The sequence below is a fragment of the Lontra canadensis genome, unplaced genomic scaffold (genome assembly GCF_010015895.1).
Source record: "Lontra canadensis isolate GAN:19392208 unplaced genomic scaffold, GSC_riverotter_1.0 scaffold107, whole genome shotgun sequence".
Lineage (NCBI taxonomy): Eukaryota > Metazoa > Chordata > Mammalia > Carnivora > Mustelidae > Lontra > Lontra canadensis.
Window position 1 is genome coordinate 2,937,088 of NW_022631101.1, and position 13,016 is coordinate 2,950,103.

The 13,016-nt window shown below is 55.9% G+C and overlaps 1 protein-coding gene across 1 annotated transcript in view; it reads right to left on the bottom strand.

Moving 5' to 3' along the window:
* The window catches only part of SLC8A2 (solute carrier family 8 member A2), a 28,862-nt gene extending 17,620 nt beyond the window's left edge, over window positions 1-11,242 (bottom strand). The window contains exons 1-3 of the mRNA XM_032839204.1: window positions 11,102-11,242; window positions 5,888-6,577; window positions 917-1,581 (exon numbers count right to left, since the gene is read on the bottom strand). Coding sequence (XP_032695095.1) covers window positions 917-1,581; window positions 5,888-6,562 — 1,340 coding nt within the window. The 5' untranslated portion in view covers window positions 6,563-6,577; window positions 11,102-11,242. The remainder of the gene's footprint in view (window positions 1-916; window positions 1,582-5,887; window positions 6,578-11,101) is intronic.
* Between the last annotated feature and the right edge of the window lie 1,774 nt (window positions 11,243-13,016).

Consider the following 13,016-nt stretch of genomic DNA (forward strand, 5'->3'; position numbering starts at 1 on the left):
AGGATAGAGAAGTTATCTTGTTTATTTACTGTTCTGTGTTTTGTTGTTGTTGTTGTTTTAAGGTGGGGAGGGGCAGAGGGAGAGGGAGAATCTTAAGCAGCCTCCGCGCCCAGTGCGCAGCCAGACAGGGCTCTGTCTCACCACCCTGAGATCATGACCTGAGCCAAAATCAAGAGTCCCAGGCTTAAGCCCACTGAGCCACCCAGGCGCCCTAACTGTTCTGCATCTGAAGGTTGTACCCGACACATAGTAGGTATTCAGTAGGAACTGCTGAAGGAGGGAAGATTACAGATCTCCTCAAAGAGGGGTGAGGAGAGGGATGGGGGCGGGGGGACAGAGAGATACAGGAGGGTACAAAGGGGGGGCTTCTTTAAGGTGCCACCAAAAACCTGGGGATAATTTGGGTCCCGCCTCTTCCCTCTTATCCCATTTAATTTTCCCACCTAGCACTTAAAATCCCTTGATATTCTTAATCTATTTAATAGTTCATTGCTTTATTGCAACTTGAGGATAGGGGCCTTAGCTGTCTTGTTCACCACGGTACACCCCCAGGTATACAGTAGCTGCTCAATAAACATTTTTACTTTAGTCATGGTGTGTTGGGGTCGGGGAGGGACTTGTCCTACCCGGTAACACGACATAGAATGAGCTGTAATCATGAACGCGGGGTGGCGTCAAGCGCAAGAACCCGCAGGTAGCCGGTATGCCGGGGAGGCGGGACAGCCGCGCTGTCTGGCAAGCGCTAGAAGAACGTGCGGTGCCAAGAAGGCTCTCAGCGGGAATGAATGAACGAACCATGAATGAACGCCGCGGATGGATGGGCGCTGGAGGCAGCCCCTGAGCCCGGCGATCGCGGAGGCCGCGGGGCGGGGGTGGGGGGTGGGGCGGACCTCCTGCCTGAGAGCCGCCAACCCACCTGTACTCGTAGTCGGAGCCGGCCTTGGCGGAGCCGTCCTCGGTGCGGTAGTCCACGTAGAAGGTGCTGTTGCCCTCCCCGCCTTGGCAGGTGACCGACAGCAGCACGGAGCCACAGTTCTCCAGGCAGTGGTAGAGGCTCGGCTCGAAGAAGATGCGGCTGGCGCCGTCGTCCTCGTCCTCGCCGGGGCCCTCGGACGGGGAGGCCCTGCGCGACGCGTCCACCGCGTGTCGCCGCAGCACGTTGCCCGCGCCGGTCATCAGCCGTGTGGCCTGGATGCGGTAGAAGGCGCGGCTCTTCTGCTGGTGCAGCAGCGCGTAGTAGTTGGCGATGCCCACCAGCTGCTCCAGGTCCTTGTCCGGGTGCTTCTGCTTGAGGTCCTTGAGGATCTGGATGACCTCGCGGCGGCTGGCGTCCAGCTCGCGGGCCTCGGCGGGGCTCGGGCCCAGGCCGCCCACCTCGCCCGGCACCTCAGCGCCCACGAACGTGCCGTCCAGCTCAATGCTCTTGGGGGGGTCGCCCTCGGCGCCAATGATGATGCCGCTGCGCGGGTCGGTGCGGTAGCGCTTGTACACGTACTTGTAGAAGAGCAGCCGCTTGTCGGCCATCCAGGCGAACACCACGCACACCGGGAAGAAGACGAGGGTCAGCAGCGCCTCCCACACCTGCGGGTGGCCGCGTGGGTCAGGACCGCCGCGCCGCCAGGGGGCGCGCTCGCCGCCCCGCCAGCCCGCCGCCCCCAGCGTCTCCCTCCCGGTGGTCGCCTGGCGCCCCCCGTCAGCGCCTCCGCTCTGCATCTCCCCGCATCTCGGTCCTTGCCCCGCTTCGTCCCTTCTCTGCTTCCCTCTTTCTCTCCCTGCCTCCGTCCCATTCGGCGCCGTTCGGTTTTTGAATCTGTTTTCCTGTCTTGTTGCCTCTGTCTCCTTGTCCGCCTTTTGTATCTTTTGCAGATACACATCTCTCTCCCTTGTGAGATGCTTCGCAGTTTCTCCCCCTCCCCCCGCCTCTTTCCTGGTCGCCTGATGCATGCATGCCTCCATCCGCTCACCCGTCCACCCGTCCATCCATCCATCCATACGCCTTTTATCACGTTGAGAACCACGCCCACCTGCCCCAGTGCCGGGAACCCAGCTCCCCTCAAGGGGCAGAGCCTGAATCCCTTCCTGCCTCTCTTTCCTTCCATTTTTTTTCTCCCTGCTCCACTTCCCCTCCACCCCTCCTCACCTGGGATGCCCCTGACTTGTCCACACCCCACCCATCACCCAGAGCCTGCTCTCCACTCCACCTCCTACTAAAGCTCCCTGATTCCCTCTCCCCTCCCCTCTCCCGCCCTCCCTCCCTGGACCAGTGACTACAGCCTTTGCCAGATTCTCCTTAGAATCTGGCCCTTAGGGACGGGACTTTGACTCTAAAAGAAGCAAAAGTTGGCTCCCCTTACAGCCTCATACAGCAAGTTCCCATGTTTATATGCTACCTCCCCAGAGAAACAAGGCAAGGCTGAGTCCAGATCCTGGTTCTAGAAGAGGGAGGTCTGGCTCAGCCTCTTTCCTGTAAGGTGGGGGCGTCCCCAAGACTGAATGAGCTTATGTACCCCTAACACTTAGCACTGTCGGTTCCTGACATGTGGAAAAGACTCAGAATGTGAAATTAACATTACCATTATTATACTAGCACTCACTGAGGTCCAGGACTCAGTCTGCAAGTAGTTACCTTTCTCATTAAAGATAAGGAAGGAGGGGTGCCTGGGTGGCTCAGTGGGTTAAAGCCTCTGCCTTCAGCTCAGGTCATGATCTCGGGGTCCTGGGATCGAGCCCCACATCTGGCTCTTTGCTCAGCGGGGAGCCTGCTTCCCCCTCTCTCTCTCTGCCTGCCTCTCTGCCTACTTGTGATCTCTCTCTGTCAAATAAATAAATAAAATCTTAAAAAAAAAAAAAGATAAGGAAGGAACCATTAAAGGTTATTTACCATCAGAGGGCCCCCAGAGGTGTCTTTAAAATGGGCCCAAAAGGGAAAATATCTTTTCTGATCCAATGCCCACACACCTTGTCACTGTGTTTACTGATGGCTCAGAGAGAAGGGCAGGACTTGGAAACAGAGCCTCACAAGGCCACCAGGCAGGTCTGTGAAAAGCAGCTGAATTTTCTACACAAGCTGTAAAATGAACTCTGGCCTTGTGTTCATTGCACTGGTCACTGTGTATATCGCAACAGGATTCTCCCAGACAGCCTCCAACCTCTAAGATTTGCTCTCCCCCCACCCCACCCCTCGCAGGTAGATAAAAGGCGAATCTAGGAGACTCATATCTTCCTTCCAGGGCACCTACTGCAAATGGGCATGTTGACTTGCCCACCCTGGAAGGGAAGTGAGACAGCTTCAGTGGACAGAAACACCCCCAAGAGGGGGCGTCTCCAATCTGGGGTCCTTTGTGAGCTGCCACCACGACTGGGGGGGGCGATATCTGGTCCAGCGACTCATGGAGCAGTCCCACACAATACACACCTGCCCCACGTCCTGCCTGACCTCAGAACCTCCTGCTGGACATGTGCAGTGGCAAAAAAAACCTGCTTCTAATAATTGGAGTCTAGAACTCAGCTCTGTTACATGTATATGAAGTATTTTCCTGATGCTCTAATATATGCTGAATGCGCTTATTTTTAATCTTGTGGCAACCCACTCCTCTGCTCAGCTCCTTGCATGGAACGTTTCCTGATCTTTTTCTTTCTCTTAAACCCAAACTTATTTGGTAAAAGTAGGTGCTGGCATCTGGTACCCACACCATGACTTTTAACGTAGCTGTGCTGAAGCATTTCCATGTGGAAATGCACATGGCTCCGTCAGACATCGCTTTCCCTTATATCAGTTTGGCCATTATACAGACTTTCGGATAGCCAACAGCACAGGCCAGTTCAGTAATGGGAGGAATCACTCACATTTACTCTGTCCTAGGCTTGCTGTTCTGAGCTCTTCCATGTGTAATTTGTTTGAACCCCACACCACCCTCTGGAGTCAGTGCTATGCTGACGCCCAGGTGACAGCTGAGGAAACTGAGGCACAGACAAGGTGAGGAACTTGCCCAAGGAACAGCTGGGGAGCAGAAGAAGTGGAGTTTGAACCCAGTGTGTCTGGGTCCAGTGTCCATGCACTTGGCTACTGGGGGAGAAGGCCTCTCTCCTCTCATCTAAGAATTTCACGTTCAAGTAAAGGGTAACAAAGCATTTGCTAGAAAAAGGGAGCACTCGGTATGAAGGGTCAAGAACCAAGGATCCGGTCTAAGCCTTCCATGGTTCAGATATGAAAACTGAGGCCCCGAGAGGGGCCTTTGCCTGAGGTCACACAGCACTTCGGGAGAAAACTCAGAGCCAGACCCATCTTGCTGCTCCAGTTCTCTACGTTGAGGAGGAAGTGGCACTATCTTGATCTCATGCCAGTTCCTTCCATTATTTCATGAAAATGTCCCATAAGCCTGGCCTCCACGTTACTCCCAAAGGGATCCCCCATGGCGACTTCTCCACCCAGAGCTGTGATATTTTCAAGCTTGTTTTCTGAGTCTGAGCCTGGCTCTCTCCTCCACCCCCATCCCTACCCACTTGTCGCTCATGGTATCTAAAATTCTCTTCATAGTTTTGCTGTGAATCCTCATCAAAGACCATTTTGAAAACCCAAGCCAGTATACCATCCTTTCTATAAGTGCAAGAGAACCGTGTGACACAACCTTCTCTACTTTTCACCATGACTGCCAGGAGACTCAGCATTCTAATCATTATTCAGCTACAGTAAACGTCTCTCTCCCTCTCCCATCCCTGTCTCCTGGTGTTACCGTCTCCCCCTTAGCTCACCTGTGGTTTCTGGTCCCTCCCTCTGCATTTACATCACCTGCAAAGAATTTTTATACTTCTAACTTCAGCTGCTTCCTGGAAAGAGACTAGAATTGGCAGAACCAGATAGATTTGCGCAGAGAGATTATACACATGTGTGAAGGAATTCTGGGTAGCCTCGAATAAATTATGCATGTGTGTGAACGAATTAGGCCAGGCCCATAAATAAATTATGCAAATGTAGATGGCAGTCCTGGGGTTGTGGGAAATGAATTAGGCACATGTTTTAAAGGAAGACTAAGCAGAATGTGGTTAAGACACTGGACAAACGAGAGGCAAATGATTATGGGAAAGTGGGTGTAAATTATGGAGCGGTGGGGCTAAATTTTGTTGGAATAAATTATGGAAAGTGGCCTTTGCAGTGGACTGGGCTTATACCTACATTGGACTGGATTGCGTATAAATTACAGTGATGTGGCATAAATTACCCTACCATCAGCAATCAATTATGAATAATAAATGAATTATGCAAATCACAATTGCATATCTGGCCAATACAGAGCTAGATTACACAGATGTGGGCCTACGTCTATTCAGGCCCATGGATACATTATGCAAATTGTACCAGGTTACCCAAGTTGATTAGCACTGTCAGAAAATACAAGGCTGGATTATGCAACTGTGGCATGAATTATGCAAATGAAGGTGGTCTTATTATAAAGACAGGAATAAATTATGCAAAAGACAGGGAGGGTAAGAAAACATGTGAACCTACCTGGCAAATACCTGGCTAGAACATGAAGTGGGTGCGGTATGCATTACACAGATCACAAGGACTCTGTTAACACATATGGCACCAAAGTGAGAGCTAAAGCGGTCCCTTCCAAATGGGTATAGTGTAAAATGTCACCCCCCTCTGGGTGGATGAGCCCTTTCCAGGGCCTGCAGAGCCATCCAGACATGGCTTGGGCACACTCGATGGACTCTAGCCCCAACTTGCCTTTAATATCCCAATGCCCTCGTGCAGTGTACAACCTACACAACCATACCGGGAGGCCCTCCCAGATGTAAGCATGCATTTCTGCAAATACATGAATCAGGTCTCCCTTTTGCAGACATACATGCACCAAGGAGGTGTCCATGGGTCCTTGCTCACCTGGACCACACCCGGGGAAAAGACAGCCAGGATGAGATAAAGCCAGACGTAGGCGAAGATACTCCAAGAGGCAGTGACAAAGAAGACTCTCAAGTGCTTGATCTTGCGGCTCTCACCGGCTGGGATGACATAGATGCACACGGCAATGACCACAAACATGTTGAAGGCAGCACTGCCCACAATGGTGCCTGGGCCCAACTCGCCCGCCTGGAAGTTGTGGCCGCAGACCTCAATGACGGACAGCAGGATCTCAGGGGCTGAGGAGCCCAGGGCCATGAGCGTGAGGTTGGACACCGTCTCATTCCAGATGCGGACGGTGCCCACGCTGGTCTCACCGTTGGCCTTGGTGATGGTGATCTCCTTCTCCTTTGACGTGATGACCTCGATGGATGCCATGAAGCGGTCAGCGATGATGGACACGCCCAGGAACATGTAAACCATGGCCACGAAGTAGACCACAGCTCGTGCCGCCTTGTCCCCCAGGGACGGGTCATCGGGCTCCCAAACGGGCAGCAGGACCCCTGGCTGGCAGCGGTTGGAGCCCTGGCAGCCCCCTGCGCTGGCGTCACTGTCATTGGCTGGGGGAGGCGGCAGTGAGGGGGTTGGGGTGGCCGCCGCCGAGCAGGGGGTTGTCCCCAGGAGGAGTGCAAACCCCACTAAGACCAGGGGAGCCATGGAGGGTGTTGGGTCCTGTGGGGGAGGAGGAAGAATGTGGGTGAGGAGCATGGACCCCTCCCATTTGCACAGGAACCAAGGCTTGTTGGGAGTGGGGCATGGGGGACAAGCAGAGGGCTGACAGAGGGAGGATGGGGACAGAGGGAGATGCAGAGAGACAGAGAGGGCCAGACAGAGACCAGGGGAGAAAGATAAAGACAGAGGAGCGTCACACGCTGCTGGTGGAGTGTATGTTGGTCTCTCCACTTTGGGGAACTACAGCTGAATATGCCGTGTCCTAGGACTCAGCTGTCCCCACTCCCAGGTACATACGCACCCGGGAGCCCTAGGTCATGCGTCTGCCAAAAGACACATCCGAGAATGTCTTAACAGCTCCCGTCTTGAAACAACCCAGATGCCTCTCAGCAGTAAATGGAGAAGCCCAGCACGGAGCACTCACACCGAGGAATGTTATAGGGCCCTGGAAAGAGAACAGGCTGTTGGCCTGCCCAGCCACACAGACGAATCCCACAGACAAGGGAGGAATGAAGCCAGGCCCCAGAGAACACAGAGTGAATAATTTAGTGGGTGAGGCGAGGGGCTGGAGGCCCTCAATTCATGAGGTAAGTCTCACGGTTTCCGACTTGGCCCCCAGAGGGCTCCTGCTCAGAGTCTGGGACGTCTGTCTGTCTGTCTGTCTGTCTGTCTGAGAGGGGCTGGGGAGGGGGTGCTGGAGGGTCTCGCACTCACATCATTCCCTGCAACCGTGGCAGGTGTCTCTCTCCAGGAGCCCCCAGGTCTTGGTGAGGTGCCCGGGTCTCCAGCAGCTGTGACATGAGGCCCTGTGTTGGGCTTTTGGTCTCATTTGTGGGTTGTGGGGTCTCTCTGGTTTCAATATTTCTCCTCCAGCCTCCGATCCTGGCTCTGAGTGGCTATCTCTGTGTCTTGCCTCAGTTCCCTTTAAAAATGCAAACTAGGAGGCGCCTGGGGTGGCTCAGTTTGTTGGGCATCTGCCTTTGGCTCAGGTCACGATGTTAGGGTCCTGGGTTCGAGCCCCACGTGGGGCTCTGAGCTCTGTAGAGGCTGCTTCTCCCTCTCCCTCTGCCCTTCTCCCCAGCTCATGCTCTCCCTCTCTCAAATAAATAAATGAAATCTTAAACAAAAAACAAAACAAAAAAAAAACGCAAGTCAGTTCACCTCCTCCCTCTGCTCAGAACCCTCCATGGCTCCCAACTCAGTCTCAGCTAGAGTACCACAGTCCTCGCCCTGGCTCATGAGGTCTCACAGGATCTGCTCCCCTTATTCCCTCTCCGGCTTCGTCTCCCCCTGTCCCCCTTGCTTGCTTGGCCCCTGCCACCTCAAGGCTCCTCACATACCAGACAAGTTCTTGCCTCCAGGCCTTTGCACCTGCTACTTCCCCTTCCTGGGATGCTCTTCCCCACATATCCACCCTCTCCTCTCCGGTTCTTCACTCAGACATCACCTTCCTGAGCTCTCGATCACAAATGACACCACCCCACTTCGGGGTGTCCCTAGCTGGTTCTTCAGTGGAGGGGGCCAAGCTCAAAGGTCAAAAGCTCATTCAAAGCCCCCCAGCACCAACTCTGGTTCCATTTCTCTCTCCAAGAGTGGCCCGAACTCCCAGTTCCTCTGCCCCACTCTTGCACTGCCTTGGTAACCCAGTAGCCTATTAAAAAAAGGGGGGGACTGAGAGAAGACAGTCCTCTGAGCCCACAACTCCCTGATCCAGTCTTGGCCAGTGCCTCCGGGTACCGGGTATCATGTCTGAAAGTTCTTCTCTGAGTCTAACCCACAGCCTGCCCCCAAAACACGCCCACGTACTCACGGGCAGGGAGCTGGCTCCTGGGGGAGGGAGGCAGAATGTTGGCAGAACTTCCCTGAGGAGTGTGTGTGTGGGGGGGTGAGGGGGATTCTTAAAGGGCCACCACACAATTAGCCCCCTCAGCAAGGCGCCTAATGATACATCCAATTAGCAGCCCCCTAATTAGCAACAACTTAGGCATAATTACAAACCCACCAGGATCCAAAGCAAAGACTCACTCTCTTCTCCTTCCCTTCTCCCTGGCTTTCAGGAGTGAGGAGGGCCACCTGGGAGTCAAGGATTCATCTCAAGCATCAAACTCCCTCTATCACGGGAGGGCCCTGGCCTGGAAAGTGCCCCCTCAAGTCCAACCACCCGTCCCTCCCGGTGAGGTCCTCTAGGGAGACCAGAGTCTGGCAAAGGGTGACCTCACGCCTGCCCTCCTTGCTCAGGGGCTGGGCAAAGAAGCCTGCCTTAATCCTTTTTCTGTAAAACCTGGTTTTCTTTCACTGAGGCCTTAGGGGAGGAGGGGTCAGACAGAGAAAGTGCGAGATAAATATTTGTGAAATGAAGAACCAAGAGCTCTGAGTCCTGTTGCCGGGGGACAGCTGGGCTTCCTCTGCTAGACGCACCCGCCTCTGCCTCTCTCCGTCCGTCCGCCAGCAGCCCTGAAACCTAATCTGAGTTTAGAACCCAGGGGCAAAAGGATCGGGTTGAGGCCAGGGTAGGAGGGCCGACGGTGGCATCTCTCCCTTTCTCCCCACTCTCGTGGGCAGGCAGCCAGCTGGGTCAGTGGCGAGAATCCCAGGTCTGCCTCACCTGGGGGTCTTGGAGACCTTCTGCCTAGAGTGGGACTGTAGGTGTAAGTGGGGGGGGGCTAGTCTGGCACGGCAGGTGGGACCTCTTCCCTCCCTCCTCTCCCTCACCTTGGCAAGGGAGGTGGCGGTTCCTGGTTGTGCTCTGGTGGGAGCAAGTGTTGCCCGCCACCCCTCGGAGGGATTTCGAGGTGGGGACACAGGCTTCTAAACACACCCACTTATTGCTCCGGTGGTGAGCCAGGCTCTCCCAGCACCACACCACATCCTGGCCTGGGGTGGGGGTGGAGGGGGTCACACATAGTCTCACTGTTCAGAGCCAGGACACCCTGATGGGTAAACTGAGGTCCAGAGGGGGTAAAAAGCTTGGCCAGGTGAAGCAGCTTCAAATCAGGAGCAGGGGCAGGGGAGGATGGAAACGCAAGGCATGGGACTCCTGGGCTGGTGATCTTCCAAACCCAGCTGGGCCCCACGTGGATACTTGAGGACCTCACCCCATCCCAGCCAGGGCTACAGGGTAGGCTCTCCCCTTTCCCCTGGCCACTAACTCTTACCCAGCTTCTCTAGGGTCCACTTCCCCCAGGAAAGAAGATGATGTACTGGCCAGGGAACTCCAGACTCAGAGGGGCCCTCTTGGAGCCCCCAGGGGATGGTGGAGTCGCTTTGGAGAGCCACCCCCACTGAGAGGCCTGAGGCTGGCATGCCACGAGAGGGATGGAAGTAAGGCTGCAGAAAGGACTGGCCTGACCCACCCCGGTGCCTAGTGCTGTGCCTGGAGTAGGCAAGGTGCTCAGTAATCGTCCAAGGAACACATGAGTGAAGCAAGCAATGGACAAAGGGTGAGAGGCGTAGCAGTCAGACTGTAGGAAGGACCGGTCTAGTCTCTACGAGGAGGAATGGGAAGGCAAGATGGGAGGACTGGTGCAGTCTCCACCACAAAGGGTAGAGGGTAGATTGCAAGAAGGACTGGCCTCCGGATGCCAGATACAAGGCAGGGGAGAGGAGAGGAGCTCTGTCCTCAGGGAGGGGATGGGGCACAAACCAGCCAGGAGGATGGGCGGGGGCTCGGCTGAAGAAGGGAGAGGACTTAGGGGGACTCCGCACCTTCTGGGGGAGCCCACTCTGCGGGAGGGGGAGTCTTCTTCCTCCAGGTCTCCCCCTTGCCAGAGGCGGGGACAAAGGTGTGTGGGAGGAGAGTTAACCAGCTACCAGGGAAGACAGAGACAGAGAAACAGAGACCTCATACCTACAGACGGAGATGGAGAGAAGGAGGGAGAGGGGCAGGGAAGAGAGAGGGAGACACCCACAGAGACAGAAGAGATAGAGACACAAGAGAGGAGAGACAGGAGAGAGACAGGGACACAACACACACAGATGGCGAAAGAGGAAGGCAGAAAGAAACCAGGGACTCAGAGACAGAACCCTGAAAAGACACAGAACAGACCCAGGCACAGAGGGAACCAGAGGGGCAGAGGCGAGAGTGAGGGACTGAGAGACAGGGACACAGGCAAAGGGACTCAGAGAGGCGGCCACACTCTGCAGGACAGGACCCCCAAGAGATGTGGAAAGACAGACAGAAGAGACCCAGACGCAGGAAGGCGGGGGTAGAGGGAGAGAAGGCGAAGGGGGACTGCCCCAGATGGTGCCTCAGTGCCCCCTCAGTGCCCAGGAGGCACCCCCTCCCCAGCCGGCCATGCTCCCTAGAACACAGGAGGAGCTGAGGATGTTGGCTGCTGGTGGCGCCCCCAACCCACGGAAGGAACCTGGTATCCCCACCCGGGATATGCAGCCCCCCCCCAACCTCCATAAATGAGCTCAGGGAAAAGCCGCTCCTGGCTCCTGAAATGTCCCCCTCTACCAGCCCGCCCAGGCAACACCATCCTTCTCCCACACCGCCCCTCCTCCCCAACGAGGGTCTCTTACCTGCAGCTGCAGCCTGGAGCAGGTCCCCCTAGCACTGGGCTGGCAGTGGTGGGCGACTCCTCCCGACAGAGAGAGAGAGAGAGAGAGAGAGAGAGAGAGAAGCTGGAGACTGAGAGGGAGAGCCAGGGAGGAGGGGAGGGAGAGGGGATAGAGGGAGGAGAGGAAGAGGGGGGAGGGACACGGGGGAGGGGGAGTCGGGAGAGAGGGAGGAGGAGGGACGGGGGAGAGTGCTGGGAGGGAGGAGGAGGAGCCATAGACCGAGGGGAGGAGGAGGAGGCGGGGAGAGGGGAGGCAGCCGCGGGGCGGGGGAGGCTAGGGGAGGGGCCTGGAGAGAGGAGGCTGGGGGGAGCCGGACCTTCCCACCCACCCTTCAGGTTCAGCACCAGAGACAGGGGACAGCGGCGGAGGGTGCTTGGTGGGTGCGTGTTGGGAGGGATTGGGGGTCATTCAGAGGCATCCCTCCTCCTCCCCAGCACACACAGACTCTGATCCATACAAGGGCCAGAGAGGCACGAACAGCTACAAATAGTTACAGGCTCACAGAACCAGGAGGAGGGCAAGAATGTTTAACCAGAGTCAGATCCAAATTCACATGCTGTGCCTCCAGACAGAACCTCGCCCAGCGGGCCCGAAACAACCACAAAGGTACCCATTAATAATAGTAACAACAGTTACCACTCACACCCCATTACCACGTGCCAGGCGGTGTTAAACATTTTTTTTTTTGGTAAGTGACTGACAGGTGTTGACACAGCTAGCCCTCCGAACAACCCTGTGAGATAACATTATTAGCCTCATTTTACAGATGGGGAAATCGAGGCACAGAGTGGCCAAGCGGAGCTTTGGCCTCCACACCCTTAACCACTCCACGGCATGCGTGGTCCCACATGCGGGTGCGAGTGACGAGTGGTCAGCGGCGAACTGCCAACAGCCGGGCGAGGGGCCGAGTCCTGAGAACACACAATCCCGAGCCCTGAAGGGGACACACGCTTCAGACTCACACCATCACTGACTAAACTCACCGAAATCCCACGCCGGAGTCCCACTCCCACCCAGGACGGGAGGGGACGCAGCTGAGGCCGGTGGCAGGAGGGAGGAGACCCCGCCCCCGCCACTGTGCCCAAGGCCGGTCCATGCTGGACAGCCTTGGGCGGGCTGCCAGCAAAAGGGAGGCTGTTCAGCTCCCTGCAATTTCCCACGCTTGGGTCCAGGGTTCTGGGAGCTGACAAGGGTGGCCAAGGATTGGTGGGCTCCTGCCTCCCTAAAAACCCACCTGGTGGCTTGGTCTTTATGGTCAGTGTGGGTGATCAGACCATGGGGTGGACTTCCTTGGTAGGAGGTAGACAGATGGCCAGGATGACTGGGGGATCTGCCCCCTCTGCCCTGGGAAGCAGGAGTCCCACCCAAGACCTGTCCCACGGACGAAAAAGCCCACCCTCCCCACCAGCCTGGATCCCGCTCAGGAATTTCTTCCCCAACAATCCCCCCACCCACAGAAGCTATTCCTGGCCTGTGGGGGGAGGGCGAGAGTTCTGATTCCTGCCCTCCACTGGTCCTGCAAATACAGGCCTTTGCTTCCTTCTCCCTTGCCTTAGACAGGGCCACAGGAGGGAGCAATTTCTAAAGGCCTCCCAGCCTTGGGCCAGGGAAATCAGCCCTGTCTCAGACTCCCTGGTTCCTGGATCCCCTGGGCTTTCCAGTCTTTTCCAGTCCAATCAGGTCTAATCCTGGGCCTTTCAGCATGGCTCACCAGGGGTCTTTCCCGCCTGGGTTCCATCTCAAATGCCTCAACTGGGATCTAAACTCAGTTGCTTTCTGCTGGGGTCTGACCGGGGCCCTTGGCACAAAGTCTAACCACAGTAGTTTGTTGGGGGTCCAACCTCAGCATTACTCATGGTGGTGGTGGTGGGGTCTA